Source organism: Dreissena polymorpha, chromosome 1 (assembly GCF_020536995.1).
Source record: "Dreissena polymorpha isolate Duluth1 chromosome 1, UMN_Dpol_1.0, whole genome shotgun sequence".
NCBI lineage: Eukaryota > Metazoa > Mollusca > Bivalvia > Myida > Dreissenidae > Dreissena > Dreissena polymorpha.
This window is the reverse complement of record NC_068355.1, coordinates 169,713,461-169,738,460: the sequence shown is the minus strand read 5'-3', so window position 1 is coordinate 169,738,460 and position 25,000 is coordinate 169,713,461. Positions and strand designations below refer to the sequence as shown.

The following is a 25,000-nucleotide window of genomic DNA, read 5'->3' as shown; positions in this document are numbered from 1 at the left end:
TTGTTTTTGTTGTTGAAAATGATGGTCAATAAAATCAAAGAGCTATGACAAATGACGCGGATGTTTTTCTAAAAAAAATCTTTGCCGCTTTTCATCCACATGCATGTGAATGATAACGAAACTACAAATAGTTGCCTTTCTTATCGGAGACCTTTCTCCGAGAATGTAAACGCCAAGCGGAGATAAGTATTCATAAAAACATGCATGGGAGATACAAAAAAAAACAACAAACATGCTGTGTGTCACTCTGTTGATAACTTCAGATATTAATAACAATTGGTTCAGTCAGTCGACAGTATTCATGTAGGCAGTGTTGGCCGACAAACATAAGACATCGATCGGTATATGGCATCAATGTCGCAGTTTGCTTTGTTTCAAATCTAGATTTTCATTTGTAAAAGAAAATGTTTACATGAAATAAGTCTCTTTGAAGACCCTATTACAATGTTTGCGAATCGGCGTTAAAACTAAATTTTTGCTCCGATGTTGTCATTTCGACAAAAACAAATTAACCGTAAGTCATTCCCAGCACCAAGCCGAGGTTGACACGTTTGCTCGTATTAGTTGGACAACCAAAAAAAGTATATGTGACGTATGAACAAATCTACGCAAATAGCGGGGATTTACCGATTGCGTACATCCTTTATGGTATACTAGACAACAAAGACAGTAAATAAACCTTTCATGCGACAAATATAAATACCCACCCCTCACGCAATCACCATTTAAATTTAAAGCTTAATAATATCAATCCAATGATTAGAAAATGCCAACGTTTTATTATCAATTATGCCACAATCAATTGTTTGACATTTTATAAAAGTTCTGAGGTTTTATCATTTTGTGAGTATTGCCTGAGTAACCGTATTAAATAACATCTTTTCACCTAGCGCCATGCTTGGTTGGCGAAAGTAGACAGTATTAAAGTAAGTGCGATTCGCGCCACGGGGTCTTTAATCTTTGATAAAATCAAGGCTTAAATACAGCAATTACACATGGTTATTTAGTACATATCTTTTTCTGTACTCTCGTGGTAAAATCCATCTGAGTTGGCCTTATTATTATCTGTGGGTGTGGTATATATAATTTATAAGTAGGACAGTTTTGCTTGCTGGCGTGGTGTCACTCCCGAAAAATGGAAAATCCTCACGATAAAAAAATGTTGCTTTATTTCTTAACGTTCGACGGCTTTTAATCATATATGATACATCGCACAATGTTTAGAAGTTCATTGCGAAAGTGCTCAAATTTCTTGATAGAAAGTAAAACAAATCACGTTAGTAGAGTAAAATCATTAAACAAACAGACATACTAGTATATCATTAATTCAAATTTTGATGAAACTTTGCATTATGGAATTGAGAGTGAAGTGTTGAATCTCGTAATCTGTTTTATTCATTTAGAAATCCCGTTGTAAAATGTAATTTCCCTCAATTTTGTAACTTAATATACCTGATAAAATCTGAATATGCCCCTCTTAAATATTTGTTACATTTTGGAATATTTACAATTAGTATTTAATATTACGAAAGACGTTTCAAATAGCTGTCTATTTTCACTTGAATTTATTTTGACGCAAACCGATACTTAACAAGTGGAATTAAACCCTGCGACATTTCGGATGTATACAATTTCAATGAATGAATGGATATATCGACGTTAATATGACGCAGTTTATTTTGTGTAAACTTTAAGGCTGGTGGGTAACCTTATCCATTACTTTGTTTTCGTTATCAATTGCTTCTTCCTCCTCCTCCTCCTCCTCCTCCTCCTCCTCCTCCTCCTCCTCCTCCTCCTCCTCCTCCTCCTCCTCCTCCTCCTCCTCCTCCTCCTCCTCCTCCTCCTCCTCTCCTCCTCCTCCTCCTCCTCCTCCTCATCATCCTCCTCATCCTCATCCTCCTCCTCCTCCTCCTCCTCATCATCATCATCATCATTATTATCATCATCATCATCATCATCATCATCATCATCATCATCATCATCATCATCATCATCATCATACCACCACAACCACCACCATAAGCAGCATCAGCATCGTCGTCATCAATATCATCCTCTTGTTTTTCTTCATTATTCTTTTTCTGCTTCATAATCATACTAGTAATTGATTATCTTTTATAAAACAATTTCTCAGCACCACCCCATTCGTCACATGGTCCTAACCAATGTTATGTGATCCTCACCCGTAATAATAAGAAGATTTAATTATAATACAGTTACTCTTCATAACGTCATCACTACGATACATCTACATGTATGGTATCAATTTCAATAAATATCGTCATTATGTTTTCTTTTTATCTAGATCGAATGTCTCACTTTACAGTCGTAGTGTCGCCCTTAATGCGGGAAGCAATTTTCCACATCAACACCGACAAACGGCCGTTTAAGATGTACGAATTTGCAAATGTCATACGTGTTGTTTTCTTTATCTACTGAAATGCAACACTGACTTTACAAGTAATGGAATCTACCAAGTATTTACAGAGCATGTTTTGCAAATCAGTATGTGCTTAGCTACGCTAAGGACGGTAACTCACTACGCTAGGAACGATTAACACTGCATGTCTGCACTGCAGACGACGAATGCTTAGGAGCGTCTGTTCTACTACTACAGTGTGTGCATTTACCAGCTTGTAAGACGACATTGGCCAGTCTAGTGTTTATCATTGAAATCTGTACATATTGGCTGCTTTAAGGGAAAACGGAGCTTAATTCATGTCAAATAAGATTAGCCTGTGCACAATGATTAGCCTGTGCAATGCGCACAAGCTTATCAAGGACGAAAACAGCCTTAAGCGCCTTCAGCGCTTTGATTATTATATGCCACTTGTAGTTTTAGGCTACAACTGCTGTTTTATTACCTCACACATATTGGGTTACGAATGAAAGTGACACAATAAAATACAATAACTTGCTACATTTAAGTGCTAACAAAAGGCAGTTTTATTAAAGTTTGCTGAAGGAAGTTTGAACAAGAAAGAAACAATAACGTATTAATGTTCACATACTTGCAAACAAATTGATACACAGCTGTTAAAAACGTTTGTATGAGGCAATTATTCTGCACGTGCGTACTAATAGATAATATCAACACAATGCGTGACTTATTAATGGTAGAATAATTTATGGCGAGATAGTCAATATTTTTTTCTCTCGAAGTATTGGGAACCTTCTAGCAAAACATATATCTTTATCAAGACTTTAGTTATACTAGTACAAAGTTAAGTTAAGCAGTATCATTTTAAATTTCTTTCAGCTTAATAGAAGAAAGTTCACAAAAAGTGAGCACAAATGCTTTTTAAGCTGACCGTTGATAACAAGAACGTGAGATAAACTGAATTAGATTACACAGACGAAAATATGTTGGTGAGACATGTGCCAAGACAGGCACTTGAGCCCTGAATTTAAATTATTGAATAAATCGCTGGCTTGGTTCAATAAAACTGTTCAAGTGTAGATAAAACTGGAGGGAAGTGTAAACATTCGTTCGTTACGGGCACTTTAATTTATAAAGGTCTTCGAGAACATTTATTGTCCAGATTGTACTTAAATGGTCAAGAGGTCTTTTGCTCTTTTCACATTTGTTAAGAAAAGATTGTGTTGATTTTAACACTGCCATACCAAATAATACCACCCGTCGATAAAACCCGCGGTTCACACAGCTGTGATCACGACAAGGGAAGTAATCGCACGTGTGCTTGTGTGTGCATGATAGGGAATAAGGGAGGTAACTCTGTTTGATTCGATCCCTTAATAAAAATGTTTTTTTTTCTCAAATAAAAAAAATGTTTTCACCCGTTAGTCACAAGTTTTTTGTCTTAACTATTAAGAACAAACAAGAGATTGTAATATTTTTAGTTTTACTAAAAATCTGTTTTAAAGTACTGAAAATGATAATAATTACCAAAACTGTAATGTCTAAGACTTTCCTTTTTGCTTATTAAATTTTTCACAGATGCTAAAACACAAGACATCATGATTACGGTATATTTCAAATGCGCCACGTACATGATAATAACGTGTTGTATCTTATTGTTTAATTAAAAAAGCCGAACTACAGGTATTTCCATTGCGCCCAATACTGTAAACAGAGCTGATATTAAATTAATGTTATTAATTTTGTTCAGTATGTCTTAGATGAAAAAACAACAACAAGGTTTTATGGTTCAAAGTAAGTAAACATACACGTTTTGACACTTTTGAGAGTTATGAGATATAATTTGATTGAAATAGTGTGAGGTTGGTATTTTGGGATGTTTTTGGGTAAAAACGTACACGGAATAACCGATATGTGAGGTATCGTAGAACAGGGACTATGGTCGATTAAAAACATTCTCGCTCCCGAAAATCGATTGAACGTCACCTTTTTAGTCTTTTTTGCGATCCATGTCCGAAATAGTTTGTCATAAAACTTCCATTAACCTGAAACCTTCAATCTTTGACTTTAAATTGTATTATGCTATGCTAAACATCTGGCAGGTTGTATGTCACGCGCCTGTTCAGGTTTGCGGGCACTTTTTACTATATTAAGACATAATGCTGCATGCAGTATACATATATGCTGGTTTGGACATACCATTGTTTAACAATAACGGCAAAACATGCTCAATTCAAGTTAAATTTAAAGTTGTTTTTTTTACATTTGGACATATTTAATGAGGACTATATATTTATTACGTTTTAGGTAGACTATCCATTAATGAGCACCGTATGCGCACGTGCTGTGAACCGTTTTCTCTTCACGAGCGTTTTATTTAAATCGGACATTAAAAGATTATACAATCGGCGTTTTGTCCAACTTGCAGATGAAACGTTTATCATTGAAAGAATCTTGCACACTACACTTAAAGCATTGCTGAAAAACAAGAGTTTGCGAGTGAGTCAGCAGAACACCCGTCTGTTTTTTTTCTCTTGAGTGAACAAACACTGTGCAATTGTTGTTCAATTGAAATAACCCTTTATAACATTAAAGGTTAAAGCTTTTGAATAATTTGCCTGATTATGTGTTGTTACCGAATGAAACGTTACTTCGAACTTAAATGGCATTACGTGACTTATCTTAAAAGCTTGATGTTGTCTGATGAGAATATTACAACTTATGAAATACAATCAATATATACACTGTTAGAATAAAAAAAGAGAGCCGTTTATTGCAAACAAAAAACAATCGCGCAGTCCGGTCTTGACTGCGTTGTCCGTTATAAAGTTACTCGTGGTTTTGTGGTCTCTTAAACTAACATTGTACCTTCGCACCAGAATGTGAAAATTCGCATACAACTACGTCTGACGCTTCGCTTGCCGCATATGAAATAAGAGCTATTTTCGCATGATCCTGATCACTAAATTTTGTAGACACGTATTTAAAGTGCACTGACGCAGTCATAAACATGCCGAAACATCGTGTTTCTGGTCGGTGCGTTTGCCAGTGTACGTCGTTGTCGTGCTATACCTAAGAAGAAATATATATTTAAAAGGATAAACGGAATTGATGTCAATTGGTTTTTGTTGTTGGAAATGCTCGTCAATTAAAGTCGCGGATGTTTTTCTTAGCCGCATTACATCCACATACATTTTAATGATAAATAACGTAGTTGACAATATTATCGGAGACCCTAATCCGAGAATGTAAACGCCAAACGAAAACTAGTATTTATATTAAAAAAGCTTGGCGATAAAAACAAACTGTGTGCCACACTAGATATTAATTAAAATTGGTTCTGCAGAGCAAATCTGGATTTCGTAAATTGTAATTTGCAAACGAATGACATTTAATAAAGTTTCTATGAAGACCTTATAAGTTTATTGCGAACCGACATTGAAACTGAATAAGGCTCCGATAATTACATTTGATTTTTTTTGCCGTAAGTCATTCTAAGCACAAAGGCGATATCGATATCGACACGGTTACTTAAACTTTACTCGTATAAGTTGGAGAACCAAAATGAGAACATGTGATGTATGAACAAATCTACGCAAGTAGCGGGGATTTCCCCATTGCGTACATCCGTTATGCTATACTAGACAACACAGATAGTAAATCAACCTTTCATGCGACGAATATGAATACTTACCCTTCATGCAATTATCATTTAAATGAATAATTTAACAATATCAATCCATTGAAAGATGTCAACGTTTATCAAACATGCAACAATCAATTATTTGACATTTCTTACAGTTTTGAAGTTTTATCACTTGGTTGGAAAATCCATCGCATGAATCACCATATTAAAACACCATGCTCGATAAAAAGTAGACATTATTTAAGTAAGTGCGATTCGCAACACGGGGCATTTATTTAATCTATTTTAAAATCAGGGTTTAAAAACAGCAATTTCACACGGTTATTTAGTACATGTCATGATTGTACTACAGCGGTATAATCCGGCTGAGTTTGCCCACTTTGGGTTATTATTACAGTTTTCTTGTGCGTGGGGTACGAATGTAGATAAAATGCCAGAGGTTAAAATGCCATAGGTAAAAATGCCAGTGGAAAACATACAATATGCAAACATGCCAGAAATACAGTGGTAAAAATGCCAGATGAAAAAATGCCATAGGTAAATATGCCTAATATTATAATCGAAAATAGAGTCCTGAGCAATATTTTAAGAATATTGAGTATGCGAAGAATCTATGACTTTTCTTACAGATGTCATTGTCTTATTGAACACTTTAAATTTAATATTGTTGTAATGGAATCTTTTGATTTTCAAAACAATAATTTATTAAAGCAATGTGACAAACAAACAGGGTTTTGATGATGATATGTTTATGATGGGGATTTATTGTGCTTGTATAATAAAAAATGGATAAAAACGTGTGCTATTTGTTTTTGTTTTATATTTGTAATTGATAATTGTTTTTTAGAACCTCTTTAACAGTTATTTTGTTACGTTTATAATAAGAACTTTAATAAACGCTTCATTAAATATCCTTCATGTAGGTACGTAAGTCGCATAACTGATTACCTTGAAAATGGATACTTTGTAAAAAAAGACGGGAATCTTTCCCTATTAAAATAAATATGCAACAGAAGACTTTGTAATCATCTAAACAAAAGAAGGACATTCTCTGTGTTTGCAAATAAGCCAATGCTGTTGACTATAAATATATCATATATGTATATCCAACACTAAATATCCTATTGATATTGCTCAAACACACTCTTTAACTTCCAACATCAGGAATATTTCATCTGTCATTTTTCCTCTGGCATTTTACCGCTTTACCTCTGTCATTTTTACTTCTGGCATTTTTACCGCACACCATGGGGTACATCTTATAAGTATGGCAGTTTTGCTTGGTTGCAAAGTGTCACTCCCGAAAAAGGGAAAATCCACACGATAAGACATGATGATTTATTTCTTTGCTTTCGATGGCGTTAAATCTAATCTGATACATAACAAAATGTTGGAAAGTTTGTTTACACTACTCTCGAACAAGAATATGGTTCCTTTGTGAACATATTATGGACCGAATGTTTTATCAAACGATTTCATTTCCTGATCGAAATAAAACAAATCACGCTAGTCATGTAAAATAATAAAATCAACATATGCATTACAATCACAATACAGGAGTTATGCAAGTGAGAGCGAAGTGGAATTTCAAAGCCGCGCTTATTAAAAATTCCGCTGTAAATGTAATTTCCATCAATTTTGTAACTTAATATACCTGATCAAATGTAAAAGCGCCCCTCTGACATTTTAGTTACATTTTGGAATATTCACAAGCAGTATCTAATACCACGACAGACGTTTGAAATTACTGTCTATTTTCATTTGAAATAACGAACCCGATACTTAACAAGTGAATTTAAAACCTGCGACATTTAGGGCAAATATACGTTCAATGAATGAATGGATCTATCGACATTAATATGACGCTGTTTTTGTGCGCTTAATTTAAGGCTGATGAATAACCTTATCCAATAAATTATTTTCCTTGTCCACTTTTCCTTTTATTTAGGAAATATAAATTCAGTCAGTAACGTCCTATCATCATGATCGTTAGCATAATCATGACCGTCATCATCATCATCATCATCATCATCATCATCATCATCATCATCATCATCATCATCATCATCATCATCATCATCATCATCATCATCATCATCATCATCATCATCATCATCATCATCATCATCATACCACCACCATAAGCAGCATCAGCATCGTCGTCATCAATATCATCCTCTTGTTTTTCTTCATTATTCTTTTTCTGCTTCATAATCATACTAGTAATTGATTATCTTTTATAAAACAATTTCTCAGCACCACCAACATTCGTCACATGGTTAGAACCAATGTTATGTGATCCTCACCCGTAATAATAAGACGATTTAATTATAATAGAGTTACTCTTCATAACGTCATCACTACGATACATCTACATGTATGGTATCAATATCAATAAATATCGTCATTATGCTTTCTTTAAGATGTACGAATTTGCAAATGTCAAACGTTTTGTTTTCTTTATCTACCGAAATGCAACACTGACTTTACAAGTAATGGAATCTACCAAGTATTAGTACCATGATATAATAAGATGTATTAGTAATATTTGTTAGATGTTACCTGTAGTTTATAGGCTACAACTGCCGTTTTATTATCTCACACATATTGGGTTTCGAATGAAAGTAACACAATTAAATACAATAACTTGCTACATTTAACTATTTCCGTGCTGTAACCGAATTTTGAAGGCCTTTGCAAACAGTTTGGATCCAGATGAGACGCCACAAAACGTGGCGTCTCATCAGGATCCAAACTGTTTGCTATTCTGATAGTTTTCTTTGGAAAAAAATCGAACAAAATGCTAATTTTAGAAAAATACAGCAGACGACATTTTAGCAGACGACCAATTTCCCAGCATGCAAAGGGTTAAGTGCTAACGAAAGGCAGTTTTATGAAAGTCAGCTGGAGGAAGATTTAACAATAAAGAAACAATTACATATTCATGTACACATACTTGCAAACAAATTGATACACATATGTTAAAAACGTTGGTATGAGGCAAGTAGTATGCACGTGCGTAATGGCGAATGAAGTACTAGAAGATAATGTCTACATAATGCGTGACTTATTGTCTACACAATGCGTGACTTATTGATAGTGGAATAATTTATGGCGAGGTAGTTAATATTTAAAAATTATCTTCTGTCTTGGGAACCTACTAGTAGAACACATACATTTATTAAGAATTTAGTTATTCTAGTACCAAAAGTTAAGTTAAGGTTCATGGGGGGATAAAATTCATTAAAACTTCGATTTGGATTTTCTTCATTCAATGTGGTACAATATGGTCAAACAATATATCATTTTAATGCTTAAGACGTATAGAATAACATAAACACATTTTTGACATTCAATATTTGTGTGCTTTATTCATATTTTGGTTTAAAACCAATACATTTTTACACTAATTTACAAAATCTCAATCTAAAGTTAGGAAGGATATGTACTACCTTAAGTTGAATAAATACAAAGCTATAAACATATACAAGGTCAAGTTAGCAACATTTCACATAAAATTATTGTCATAAAAAAACAAATGAGTTTTTATTCAACTACCTTTTTGGATAAATTTCCTAAACAAAGTTCTAAAAATAACTAAAACGTAACTACTTTTTAAAAATCCAGGTATGGTGGATAATAAGAGTCAAATTCTATTTCAAAGGCTTAACAATTTTGTTATTTACCTCTCAACCAAATTGCAAATTTTAAACCATCTCAAATTCAAATAGATTGCAGACGACATATAAAATTGTAAAGGAATATAAAGAAATTGGCAAACCGATTGATTTTATATTTCGATTCCTTCTACCCATTTTGAAAGCGTGGCCATCGCTGTGCTCCGTAGAAAAACGTGAAAAACAAATCGGTCGAAACCACGTGCAGTGGTGAGAAAATCGGGTATGTGTATACACATACCTGAGAAAAAACATAACTTATTTTGACAGTTGGGTGGCAACTAGTAAAACAACTTTTAACATTAATCAGCAAGAGATCGCACTAAATAACAGAAAATTGTCCCCCACACGTCTTTTTTAGTTTATTTGTATTGTTTTTCTGGAGCCGAAGTGCATCTCACACAATATCCATCCAACTTCCGTTGTTTTCACTTTCGTTATTAAAAACTCCGTTTAAAAGAATTAGTTCTACTTTTAGATTGTTAAAGCGATGTATTATTATATATTATCATTATAATAGTATACCGTGATGAATTGAACGGAGTTACGTATCGATCTTTCTGTCAGTCTGTAAGCGTACTATTTTATGCGCAATAATATAAGTAATGTGATTCGACAACGATTGTAAACATTGGTGAAATGCTTCTTACATAGTTATTCTTTTGAGTGTTTATGAGGTCTGATCGTGCAGTTTGCAAATATCATCGGAAAGATTACAATCTAATGCATTTGTCATCGTCAACCGTTTGGAATGTCAATTAGGCGATGAGTGAGTTTTTAGCATGTTTCTTTCTATTTTATTAATTTAAAAATGGCTGCCCCCATGGTGATGAAATGACATGTGTTCGAGTTTTGATATTTCTAGATATGTAAACTTTTTTTACTATTTAAGCGTAACTTGCCCTCGTCAATGTCGATATTAATCACTAGTTATATAATTTTCCGCCGAAATACGTGGAATAAACATGATTCAGATTTTTGAAAATAATGTATATTTTATTGTTAAAATCGCTTTGTATTTTGATTGATTTTGTGGATGTTATGATACGTCGATGTACAAAATTGGTAGAAGTTTGGAGGAAAAACATCATTTAAAGCATATATGTATACATTTTCAATGTGGCACTCTTCCTTTAGTCAAATTTGAGTTCAATGCTAGGGGTCCCACATTTTTCAAATTGAAGCCTCTACATGAACCTTAAGACGTATCATTTCAATATATTGCAGCTTAATAGAAGAAAGTTCACAAAAAGTGATCAATATTGCTTTTTTAAGCTGACCGTACGGTTGTGAACAAGAACGTGGAATAAACTGACGAAAATATGTTGGTAAGACATCCGCAAAGACAGGCAGTTGAGCCCTGAATTCGAATTATCGAAAAAAAAATCGCTGGCTTGGTTCCATAAAACTGTTCAAGTGTAGATAAAACCGGAGGGAAGTGTAAACATTCGTTCGTTATGGGCACTTTAATTTATAAAGGTCTTGGAGAACATTTATTGTCCAGATTGTACTTAAATGGTCAAGAGGTCTTTGGCTCTTTTCACATTTGTTAGGAAAACATTGTGTTGATTTTGACACCGCCACACCAAATAAAACCACCCGTCGATAAAACCCGCGATTCAGACAGCTGTGATCGAGACAAGGGAAGTAATCGCACGTGTGCTTGTGTATTCAAGATAGGGAGTAAGGGAGGTAATTCTGTTTGGTTTGATCCCTTCGTAAAAATTGTTACTCTCAAATAAAAAATGTTCTCACTCATTAGTCACATATTTTTTAGTAATTATTAAGAACAATTGAGAGATTTTACTATTTTTAAGTTGTACTAAAACGTGTTTTAAGTACTGAAAATGATAATAATAACCACACCAGTCATGTGTAGGACTTTCTTGTTTGCTAATTAAATTGCTCTCACATGCTAAAACGTAAGACTTCATGATTATATTTAAAATGTGCCACGTGCATGCCAAGAACGTGTTGTTGCTTATTGTTTAATAAAAAGGTCTTCATATTTGCACTACAAGTATTTCTTTTAGCACTCAATACTGTAAACAGAGCTTATATTCAGGTTGTTATTTTTATTCATTACCGTATGTCTTAGATGATTAAAACACAATTAAAGAGGTTTTATGGTTTTAAGTATGTTAACAAACACGTTATTGACACGTTTGAGAGCTATGAGATATTATATGAATGAAATAATGAGTCGTTGGTTATGTGGGATGTGCTGGGGTAAAAACGTACACGGAATAACCGATGTGTAAGGTTACGTAGACCATTAATTGTTGTCGTTTTAAAAAGGGCCGAAATCGGCTTATTTCTATACCACACCGAACACTGTCGTTTAATTGGCCACCCTGGATTTAGAAAACTTATGATCCATACTTAATATCACCACTGTGTTACATTGTATTGTGGCTTCTTATGTTTAATATGTGTTGGTATGTCTTGGTATAAATGTTTCTTTTGATCATTGCGATCCGCTCATTGAAAAAGAAAAAGTATCGGCGTGTCATCCTCTTTACCACGAATGAATACATTAAATAGTGAATCATCAAAGTGTTCCATCCACATTTTATTTAGTTTTTATTCGAGCGTTACATTTAGACCGTACAAAAGAATTTATATGAGGAAGACATGTATTTCTGTCATAAGTTTTTTATGTACATACGCATTGAGCCGATATACATCTTAACACACGGTTTTAAAACGAGTGATTTTTATATGTATTGTGCAGTATGAAACATATTATCTTCATGCGGTGAAGATGCTAACCTTTCATGATCGTTAAAATGATGTATGGCTATAAATTGTGTGACAGTTGTAAGTTTATCATGCTTGAATTCTTTTAAGAAAGGACAAAATATGCAAATTGCTGACGTTTTGTGTGCTTCAAAAGTGAAGATCTTGCTAAGTTATACAAGTTTATACATCGCGTCGTGTACATGTGAAAGCAGGAATTGGTGTGATAAATTTTCTAAACATGGATTGTACGTACTTTTTAAATCCGATTGTTTGTCATACCCGGTAATTTAATAGTGATGATTTTCACATGTAACAAACAAATGATCTAGTGAATAATGTATTGCATAAAATTTTAATGCAGAAAGATTTTTTTTTAAATTGTTGTTGAATATTATGTTCACTCAGAACTGCCACAGCTTCTTTAATCGACATATACTACTGTCGCTTTATCCGAACCTAATGGTATAACTTTTATTTTTTTTAACCATAAAATCATACAAAAGTAACAATAACAACAACGCTATCACAACCACCACAATCACACTTAATTATAATTATTCTTTTTATATTTTCAGACCAGGTGACCAGACGTTTCCTCGCTGCAAACGACACGGGGTACGCGTGGCACCATGGAGACGCTTCAGAAAATAACGGACGAATTCCTCGTCTGCCCAATCTGCAGTCGTAACTTCCGTGATCCCAAACTGCTACACTGCCTACACTCGTTCTGTCACCATTGTCTCATTGAGTACGTCAGTAACCATATAAACAGTAACGACAAAACTGAACAAAATGGAGATAACACCGATGAACCACACGAGGTAGTGTTTGTTTGCCCCGTGTGCTCAATCGAGTCTGTCTTTGAACTGACCGAAGACAAGCAGAAAATTAAACGAGGCTTTTCCGATAATCACCTTATGGCGAATCTAGTTGAGAAAATGGAAATGTTCAAAACGGACACATTGTGCGAATCGTGTAAAGCACGCGCGACTCAAGGTCAAAACCAAAGTGTGAGGACGAAAGCGGAAGTGTGGTGTCAAAACTGCAAAATGTCATTCTGTGATGGTTGTATAAAAGCTCACAATCTTATTAAAGCGTGCAGCGATCATGTTGTGATAACATTGAAGGATTTACAGGATGATCCACTGAAATCGCTCGAGAATACTAAACGCGAAATCCCGTGCCCCGAACACAAGGACAAGATATTGGAGTTTTACTGCTTGGACTGTCGTGAAACAATTTGCTCTATGTGCGTCGCTATGAATCACCGAAAGTGTGAAACTGTGGAGCCGTGCGCAGAATCGGCACGCAGGTTTAAACCGGAAACGGACAATGTATTAAAAGACCTCGAGCTTCAAGGTTCGTCTTTGACGGATTGGCAGAACGACCACGTGCGTGAAATTGAAGAACTGGAAGAGAACAAGAAGGCCCTCATCAAGGAGATAAGAACAGTGCGAAAGACTGTTGATACCCATTTAGCCAAACTCGAAAAGCTAGCGATTGATGAACTGGATGCAAAACATAGTAATGCATTAGAAGAGGTGAAAGAACGCTTGAATGAAATAGAAGGTCTGAAGAAAAGTATCGAGAATACAAACATGTTCCTGAGGCATTTGACGCAGTACGGAAGTGATTCGGAGTTCTTATCAGTCTTTGATAAAGTAAAGAATCAAATGATTGAGATGAACACGAGTATAAATCGTCGTAAGGTCGCAAAATTGCTCTTTCGCCATAAGTTCGCTATCGATCATACTCTCGGAAGAGTGTTTGAGTTAAAGAAACTTGGTAAAATCGTTGACGTGATTGACATGCACAAAGATGCTTTTCTCACAAATGGAGAAAATGGCGATGGACCGCCAATCACTAGTCGCCGAAGTTCGATTAAACGCACTGGGACGTTTAGAGTCGACAGTGAAAGCGAAAGTCAGTCACCAATACAGCAGGATCAGCAGGAACAGCAGAATCAACAGCTCATTTCCCCACCCCAAAGACCTTCTCGCCAGACACTTCAAACAATTCCCTCCTCACCAAAGACGGCTTCTCGTGGCAGCCTCTCGACAAACTCTCCAAGTACTTCGAGCGATTCAATGAGTTCCCAGGAGGTACTGGAGACTCCGCGTGTAAACGCGGTCTCACTTCGCCGACAACAACAGGAAGCATGTACACGCCTCATGGCGGGATCTACTGGGTCGCTGCCGAGAACAAAGCGCGTAAACAGCTCTATAGAATTTAGAAAGACACAAGCTATGCAGTCGACAACTCCACAGCCGACTTCGAAAACGCCTCCTACTCAGAGACGCTCTCAAAGCACAGCGAACGGGCGTCCACCTATGGGCGACAAACCCGTGCGTCCAGAGCGCAGATCTAAGACGCCCGATCACAATGCTCTTAATCCGGGCATGCGTAAACGAGACTCTAGCGTTGGAAAACCATCGAGCGTGTTATCACCGCCACTTGCACGACGAGCTGAACTGCCGTCTCCCAAATCACCACAGCAACCTCGCCCGACGCCTTTGATGGAGAAAACGAACGCGCAACTCTTGTGCTCATTCAATGGCCGAACGGAAAACGACGGCAAGAAATGCTGGCCGCTTGACGTCACGGTTTTGTGCGACGGCACCCCTGTGATAACTGATTTTCATAACAAGAAGATCAAGGCGTTCGATGCGTCAGGCCTTGTAATGTGTGAGGTTCTGCTCCCATCATGGCCTCATGGAATAACAAGCGTCGATAAATCAGACGTCGTTGTTACGTTACCCGAGATTTCAACGCTGGTGTTTGTAATGGTGTCTGAAAACGTCATGAAACTTCAAAAGCGAATCAAAACAGTGAAACAGTATCGTGGTATATGCTGCCTTCAGGAAACGGATGACCGAAAATCACTAATTATTGTGTCTTGTTGTGCAACTAATAACCAATCCGTGGACGTCCTTTCTTTGGAGGGAGAAATTTTGATAAGTCATCGCCATGACAGTCGCCAACCAGGCAAAAACCTGTTCACGTGGCCGTATTACGTTGGTGTCAACTCTGAAGGTGAAATTGTTGTTTCTGATTGTGAAACGAAAACCGGACTACTTGTTCTCGATAAAGATGGAAACGTCAAGTACGATTACCTTTCCATAGGCGTTGTGATACAAGATCCACGCGGAATTTGCACAGATCTGGACGGCAATATATACCTGGCGGACAAATCTGCCCACGCCATCCACAGTTTGACAGCAGACGGTCATTACCGGAAGTGCGTAGTTAGCGCCCTTGACGACCTGGTTCAACCAATTGCCGTCTGCGTTAGCCCGTTTGGACACATCATGGTCACTCAGGATAATGGGGATATTAAAGTGTACGCAATTGACTAGTGTCTTCAGCGTATAAACACTTGAAAACTTAAAATGTATTTATTAGTTATTTATAACCCGTAATAGTATGCTAAAGCAAGAGATTTAATAACAATTTTAAAATAGTTTATTACACAAAATTTATTATGCCTGAGTTTGAAAATACATGTATGTTCAAATATAAAATTTTAATGTAATTAGTGTTATACCAAATATATATAATATTTTAAATGATGTAATACATATACTTTTTCATATTGTTGATTCTTATTTCACTTATTTCCGTATAGAAGTACAATATTGATTTAGTACATCCACATTGGCACTGTCAAGAATAACATGTTTATAAAGGATGTTATATACATTTAATATAGGAAACATGTACTTCATTTGCTTCGAATTTAGGCCACAACGTTCGGATCAAGCCCAGGCTGTAATCAATATTGTATTGGGACATTGCTAATATGTCTTCTAATCGACATAGAACTACTTAAAGGTAAAATACTTACAAAGAAATATAAAACACGTACTAATAAAATCCAAAGCTACCATATCACAGCACCTTTGGTGGAGGTGAAAAGCATAATATTTAATGACAAAATTTAGGTTGGGGTTGTTTTTGACACCGATGATCATTTTATTATCCCCAAGCTTTTTGAAAAGCGTGGGGATATTGTGGTTATCTCCGCCGTCTGTGTGTCTGTCTGTCCATCCGTCCGCCCTGGCCACTATCTCCTCCTACACTATTAGTACTAGAACCTTGAAACTTACACACATGGTAGCTATGAGCATATGTGCGACCCTGCACTATTTGGAATTTGGATCTGACCCCTGGGTCAAAAGTTGGGGTGGGGGCCGGGTCAGAGATTTTCACTCATTTTTAGGGTTATTTTGCATTATTTTCCTCATTTCTACACCGATTCACTTCAAATTGATACTGAATATCTCTTATGACAATACGATCAATCTCAACTATGCATGGGCCCATTACCAACCCTGGGGCGCCACGCCCACATAGGGCCCACCCACCCAAAATTGCCTTTTACTATGATTTATTCATTTCTACACCAATTCACCTCTAATTGATACTGAACTTCTTTTATGACAATACGGTCAATCTCAACTATGCATGTCCCCATTACCAACCCTGGGGCGCCCCGCCCACATAGACCACACCCACCCAAAATTGCCTTTTACTATAACTTCTTCATTTCTGCACCGATTCATTTCTAATTGATACTGAACGTCTCTTATGACAATACGGTCAATCTCAACTATGCATGTCCCCATTACCAACCCTGGTGCGCTCCAGGGTCAACATGCGGCGTGGGGATACGCGTCGGCCTCTAGTTTAACGTTTGAACTATCCTAACAATAAGAAAGATGAACACATTCTAAAGAGGGAAATTACCCTTTTCTGTTCGCATTGAACACACTACTCGGAAAACCGTTTCTTATCTCTTCGTATTTACACAAGTATGCATTATATTTAAGTAAGTCCGAAAGTAATCTTAATACCTGTGACTTTTTTTGTGAAATAGTAACAGCATGCCAACATTTAGATTTCCGTTGCGAGCTTACGGAGATCGAAAGAAACATGCATTTGGCTTTAAACGAACTATAAACTGACTACTATTTATTGATGAATGCACATGCTTTCATAAGATATGTTTATAATTTATATTTACAGCTTCGGTCTCAAGAACTAACATTGTGATTCATTTGTGAAAACGAAGAATCTTCAAGCAACGGTCATTGGCATTCTACTTAGCCTTGCACAATGCAAATTAAGACTTGTAAAATGCAAAACTATGCATTGCTAGCGCCTTCGCTACAAGGACATCACCGTGCAATTATATGTATTTAAGATTGGCTAACTTGCAACACAGATATAACTACATTTTTCGACTTTGATGAAAGTATCAAAATAAGATAAACTTGGACATAAATTAATCGTTAATTCATTCAAATTAGTATTTTCCGACAATAAAAACTACTTAAACTTCTCATTTAACACAAAACAGGTCATTAATTGTATTAGAAATGTCCGGCATATGTCCGTTTGTATTTTTTCTTTGGTTAATCTCAGCGGTCAGTGTAAAGCTGTGCGCTGACAGCAATGGCGTTGTCCGTGTTTTGCTCGTTAATGGGAATCTGTTCGTAACCGCTGTAAACTGTGCACAAAAGCACGTGCACAATTGCTTTATTATCTATTCTTTATACACTTGTGATACGAACGCGAAACAGCAAAACAAACAGCAGTTCGTTTGTGAGCACTGACTCACTACCTCGACTATTATGGCAATGCCTTTTTTAATTTGGTTACGAGTTGAGTAGCGTTTCAGCGGAGTTCAAAAGGGAATTAAACTTTATTTTTGACAACCAATATATTCTATTGCTCCTGACAGTTCGGTTTATAACTATTTTATATTGATAGATTGTTCTCCGGTGCACACACACAGACACGTTAGTACATACACATTAAATTCTATTGTTGTGACAAATATAATTGATTGTAATTGTTTATACATTGATGCGTTGCCCTCATCTGTTTGATCGCAGTTTATTGTTATTAAACGTTGACCGCGTGTTTCCACTGATCAAAACCAAAACGGTAAAGATCGCGTATACAATCTGGTCATTATCCAATAGTTATTTATTTGGGAACAAAACACAATTAATGTGAATAAACATAATTTAGTATCGCCTTGTTTTTACTATAACAAAAAACGCCATAGAGGAACTCATTTTACGTCAAGGTATATTTCCGAAATCAATGCGGAAGTGAATGTACAAATGGCCGTAGAAGTCTGTTTATTTAAATAAATGTTTTTATTATGGTTACGCTTATTAATTGCCCAAACGTACCCGACCCATAGGTGCCCAAGTTCCCTCGTTTTTCATTTATTAAGTATGCTAACAAACACATATTACACGTGTATTTTACTTAGACAAACATACAATTATAATTTTAAATGATTTGTTTCCTATTATGAAATCATAACGTCCTTTTAAGTAACTTTATCAAAAAAGTATATGCCTATTTTTAGATGGGTAGTAGGTAAGTGAGATATTATCAAAGATGGAAAGAATCCTGTATCTAATATAGGAATAATTAATACCAGGAAACATTATCGGGAGAGATTATCGCTACTGTCAGTTATTAAAGGTAATGTACCCTTATCACATTGCTGATATCGAGTTCTGTACGAATTACCTCCCTTGATAAAACGAATCCAGAATGAGATAGACGATATTTCAAGTACGGAATACCGTTAGGCCATCATGGTTACACATTAAAATCCAGAGGGCGACAATGCGATAGTACGATGGCGACAATGCGATAGCACGATGGCGACAATGCGATATTACGATGGCGACAATGCGCGGCGCAATAGTAAGATGGCGACAATGCGATTGTACGATGACGACTATTCGACAACTCGATAGTAGGATGTCGCCATCGTACTATCGGATTGTCGCCATCATACCATCGCCTTGTCGTACTGTCGTCATCGTATTATCGCATTGTCGCCATCGTACTATCGCACTGTCGTCATCGTATTATCGCACTATCGGATTGTCACCATCGTACTTTCGCACCGTCGCCATCGTATTGTCGCACTGTTGTCATCGTATTATCGCACAATCGTATTGTCGCCATCGTACTATCGCATTGTCGACATCGTACTGTCGCGTTGTCGCCATCGTACTATCGCATTGTCGCCATCGTACTATCGCGTTGTCGCAATCGTACTATCGCATTATCGCCATCGTACTATCGCACTATCGCATTGTCGCCCTCTGGATTTTAATGTGTAACCACGATGGCCCTAACGGTATTCCGTAATCAAGGAAGGCTATTGCTACAGAACAGAGAGACACCTTTACCTTGGCATGTTCTGAAGTCAAGGGTATCAAGTGTTGTTGCTACCTGAACAACAATCCGACCACGAACGATGTAACAAATCATGTCGTTCAGAATCCGCGATACAAGTGTTATGGTTTCATCGACAAGCTTGCTTGTGAACGAACGCACAAGGTATTGAAAATCGTTGTACCTACGACATGCATTTGCGCATACCAAATAAACCTAAACTCATAATTGCAACTCAATCTCAGACAAGGGAGTTCACCCTGAAAATTAAGACATTAATTAAAGTAATTCAGTGTCCAAAATACGAATCATTTACCTTTATCATAAAACTATTCAATACTTGCGTTTCTTAAGCCATCTCCCCCAATTTGTACTTAAAAATATACAATAATATTATGACGGAATACATTATTTTTTAAGTCTATAAATTTCCAAAAGTTATATAGAAAATACAGAGTTATTATAGATGGTAGTTTTGAACGATTTACTTTTCTAAACAGTTTTTATCCAATCTAATATATATTGATGTTTTCATACTTCTAAATGTTACAAATATGGAACATAACTGTTTTAAATAAAGCTCCTTTAGATTTCACACTCAGATCACAAACATTACGCGAGACCCAATTAATCTTCTGTACGAGGAAGTCTCAGGAAGCAAACATTACGCTGCATCGCTCACGAAAACCCAGAGCAATTGTATCGATGGGTGTTCCAAGCAGCAAACGAGAATTTGACAAGTCTCGATATTTCGCAACCACGAGCAGACGGGAGGCCAAACACTGGTGATAGACTGGGGTCAACAAATCAGAACGGTCAATTGTACGACGAAAAGACGAGATAAAACGTCGCAAAAGCTATACGGACAATCGGTGGAGCTGGACAGACCGACTTACATCCCACTCAGAAGACTTAGGTCCTTCGGGACTTTGAAACAAAAGGCGCTATGTCACATAAAGCTGAACTCATTATATGGAACCTTACAACGTGGATTTCTCTCAATCCAATCAGAGAAATGAATACGTACTTAATAACTGTATGTGCAAATGTCGCATTTATTAATCAGTACGAATTAACATAGAGGACACAAGTCCAATCGATTGAAAACAACACAACAGATTTTCTCGTGCAATAAACCCGCACTACTTATAATATCCTTTCTTATCTCGTATTTATTTTAATTTAGGTCCTAAAGATACATTATCAGGAGAAGCAATGGCTGCGACACCAAGAGGTTACTGTTCTTGATATGGACATATTGTTGTTATATTTGTTTTCAATTGTCTTTGTCCCAAACTATAGGATTTCTTTAGATATGGATAATTATTTGAACAGCGTGTCTCCAGGTTTTGAGTTTTATTTTCATTTAACAAATGAACTCATCAATATACTATACTAAACAACGATTTTGTTGTCAATGTACTAAGTCATTGAACGACAGGGTTGCTATTGGGTCTTAGAAGCTTGGTCAGGCGCCTCCGTACATTGCTCGGGTAGTTGTTTTATGTGTTTGTCGCAGATGGCAAGTGGCAGCTAGGACGTCTGCTGCAAAGAAAGGTTATTTAAAATAAGTATGCACATAATCCACATGGTTACACAGCAGCATAGACTTACGAGTATCATGATGGAACATACATGAATTGTCTTCAAATTGTAATCAATAAATACAAAAATGTAATGCTTAATTGATTGATTGATTTATTTATTTCGGCATGGAATACACAAACATTGACATTTAAAACAACATGTATACTACAGAATCGTAAAACACATGAGAATAAATAAACCATGACATGCACACAAACACCAAGGATAACATAAAAAGAGCGACTCTTATTTCCATTGTGGTCCTTTGTGCTGGTGGCATGACATAGAGAGCTTTTGACTAACAAAAAGTAGCTTTTAAAACAGTAACCTTATATTAAAGTTCATATTAGTACACATTGTTAAATGGAATGATATCACAGATAAATGGTCTAATTTTATTGATATTGAACATATCTAATTTTATTTAATATTGTATTTTTGTTGTTCATGACATGTCATATTCGTTCAAGACGGAGAAAGGTACATTTGACTTGTATAGATTTTTTTTCCACTTCCACCTTCTATAAACTCGATTGCGTATTGTGTTCACAAACGTCCTAACGCAATAAAGTACTTTAAGTTAACAATTAAGTTGAAATCACTGACGTCGGAACAACAGAAAAAGAAAGGTAGATATTAACAATTTAAATTCAAGCATATGGAACCCGAAATAATTGATGTATGTTTAAAACGCAATGCGTAACACATGCAACGATAAATGGTGAAGTTTATCTATTATTTTTTATTTGATGAAGTTTATCTTTTTAACTAACGAATTTGATGAATTTTTAAACGTGTTTTGGGAAATGAAAAGTTGTTGAGTTCATGAACTAACGTTGTCTAACGTTTTTTTTTGTATTTTGCTGAGAGATGGTGTCGGTAATTGCGTTTGTTTGGTAGTTTACTTTGATCATTTATCAATTTCATCCCTACAAACACTAACGCTTTGGTCATATGTGTTTTCGCAATTCATATAAAGCATGATATATTTGTACTTTATTATTTTAAGTGCTATTGATTCAAAGTGCTTCTGTAGACCCATTCGCATATTTTACTTATCAAATATATTTTTTAATGTTATTACGTATGCTTTTACACAGCCACTTGAGATGGTATTGGATGACAGCGAGAAATAATTTAAAATGAGCGCTTTTAATAATACCCATTAACTTTAATATTTCGATTTCATTAAGTGCACAACAATAAAAATCACGGAATATATGGGTAATGTTTTGCGTTAACCACATTTGTCATACATGATCAACATGTAAATAGCTTTTGTAAACAAAAATCTCACACTCCCTTGCACCGACGTATACTGAGGGCCTCATTTTAAATATATTCCTTAAAACTAAATCGTATTTGGTGTTAATTATATGTTTACTTCTCAATTAATCCGATGCTTGTTAATTTTCCTATGTCACTGTTTAAGCCTGCATAATGTTCATGTGCAGATGAATATACCAATCTGAACGAGATCTTGTTTATCAGCTTTAAGTGAACGCTCGTTATGCGAATGCGTATCGAGCTGAATAGGAAGTAATGCACTATTATCACCCAATCGTGATACATCGGCTATCTCGGATTCCTCCGTAAGATAGGCCTCGTGGCTAACGGTCGCCATATTGCCTTGTATTACTACTTTACTACAAAAAGGTTGTCAGTCTATTGTTATGAGGCTGTCTACATGCGCGTTGAACTAGCGCCAAACTTTTTACCGAAACTTTGATATTAAGAGCACTATTAACGTTCATTTGTGTTGCATTTTGACCTATTATCCAAGTGATTTACTTTTCTATTATTATTTAATCACCCTATCATCCAATTTTTAAGATGAAAGTACGGTGTTTACAAAACCAACCAAACCGAAAATGAAACTGGATGCATTACGTTTCGCGATGTAAACATTAAATATTTGTTCAGTTTGAGGAAGCGAATCGATAATAGACGTTGGAATATGTATGCAATACAGACTATCATTGCCGATTGTAGTACTGGCTAAAAAATACCTTTTATGACAGGTAATGTATAGAACGTTAATCAAATAGTGACCATAAATCACTACAAATGTCTGGGTTGTTCATTAACCCATTTATGCCCAGTGGACTCTACCATCCTTCTAAATTGGATCAATTTATTTCCAAAAGTAGGGCTGTCTGGTATGTTTATTTCTATATTTAGAATATTTCTTACAGAAATTTCTTAAGCAAACAGCGCAGACCCAGATGAGACGCCGCATTATGCGCTGTTTGCAATGTCCTTTTTTTCAGGACACTAGGCATGAATGGGTTAATATAATTAATGCACGTTTCTGATCTAATTGCCTGTATCTAGTTGTAATTACCTTTATATTGATAAAATTAAAACGTTTTTTTTTTCATAAATTAACATTACATGTTTTATTTTTATCATTTAGGGAATATATAATTGTATCATTATCATCATTAAATATTCTGAAAATGATCTAAATTATCATGATTACTTTAAAGTAGAATTTTTAAATTTTACTCATTATTTTTAATGAATTTGCACATTTGCTTGATTCAAAATAAAATGTATTAATAAGGGTTTCAGTTGTTAGTTTTAACCCATTTTTAGTTCGATTAAATTTAAAGTACTAACTACGTACATGTATGTGAAATGCTCTTGAGTTCGTTTCCTGGGCCTAGAACCAGTACTTGGGTGTCTCTTGGAGATTTCTTAAGAATGCTCCCACACTGGGGATCAAACCAGTGACCTCCAGATCATTAGGTGGACACCACATCCATTACACTCAGCGACCTTTAATTAGTAAATTACTTTAGTATTGCAGCATTATATAATGTTATGTTGCTACATAGTTTTGGAAAATGATTAATGTGCCGTACTAAATAAATCTAAATGCAGACAATTTTAATTGTGTATATTGGTGTGATTATTAGTTACAAATTCCCTTTTTACAGGTATACTGGATTATGAAAGACTGATAAAATAAAATGACAACTCATCTCCCCCAACGATACTTTGTGTGGCTCATTCTCAGAACAAACCCATAGTCGTTGAGAAAACTACAGTGTAAAAAGACACTTGATTGTGACAATTATGGCTGACAAAGCAAATGTTATCATTTAAAATAAAGAAACTTCCAGTTCAATATACATTTTATACAAATTATGACATTGGGCCAACACAGAAAATAATAATAGGTTGATTTTCCAAAAATTGACTGTTACAATTGGATACTGTTTTAAGCTTCACTCTACTTTGTCTGAAAATAAAAGTCCTAAATGATGTAATAGAAACATACATATTTAATTTTTAGTTTACAAGGATATATATAACATACATATATTATAATATCTTTGTATCGATGGTCAATCAATTTAAGTTTAACTAATATTACATACACATTTTATATGTGTATGCTTGATTTTTCTATTGAAGCCAAATTAATATCCCATTAGATAGATAGATAATATCACAGCAGTATTCACTATTTTGTCTGCAAAGTACTGCAGAAATCATGGATTATTATTTTACTGAGTCAGCTTAATCTTTATATTATAATTGTTAAACCCGATTAAGATGTGCATATACAATGAGGATGCATCAAGATTAAAAATGGTAATGTATAAATAATAAAGAATCAATAACAATCAGAAACTGTGCATTTTTTTCAGTATTGTGTGAACGGATTTGAAGTCATGATGTGTTTTTGAAAAGCTGATTATGTGGAATTTAATAATATATAAAATTTAGTGATTTTCTCAGCAAAAA

At 35.5% G+C, this 25,000-nt stretch overlaps 1 protein-coding gene across 4 annotated transcripts in view; it reads left to right on the top strand.

Annotated features, from left to right (window-relative positions):
- Positions 1-16,042, top strand: part of LOC127860100 (E3 ubiquitin-protein ligase TRIM33-like) — a 28,893-nt gene extending 12,851 nt beyond the window's left edge. For all 4 annotated transcript variants that reach the window (XM_052397930.1, XM_052397916.1, XM_052397941.1 and 1 more), the window contains exon 2: positions 13,021-16,042. In XM_052397930.1, coding sequence (XP_052253890.1) covers positions 13,075-15,801 — 2,727 coding nt within the window. In that variant the 5' untranslated portion in view covers positions 13,021-13,074 and the 3' untranslated portion in view covers positions 15,802-16,042. The remainder of the gene's footprint in view (positions 1-13,020) is intronic.
- Positions 16,043-25,000: the final 8,958 nt, after the last annotated feature.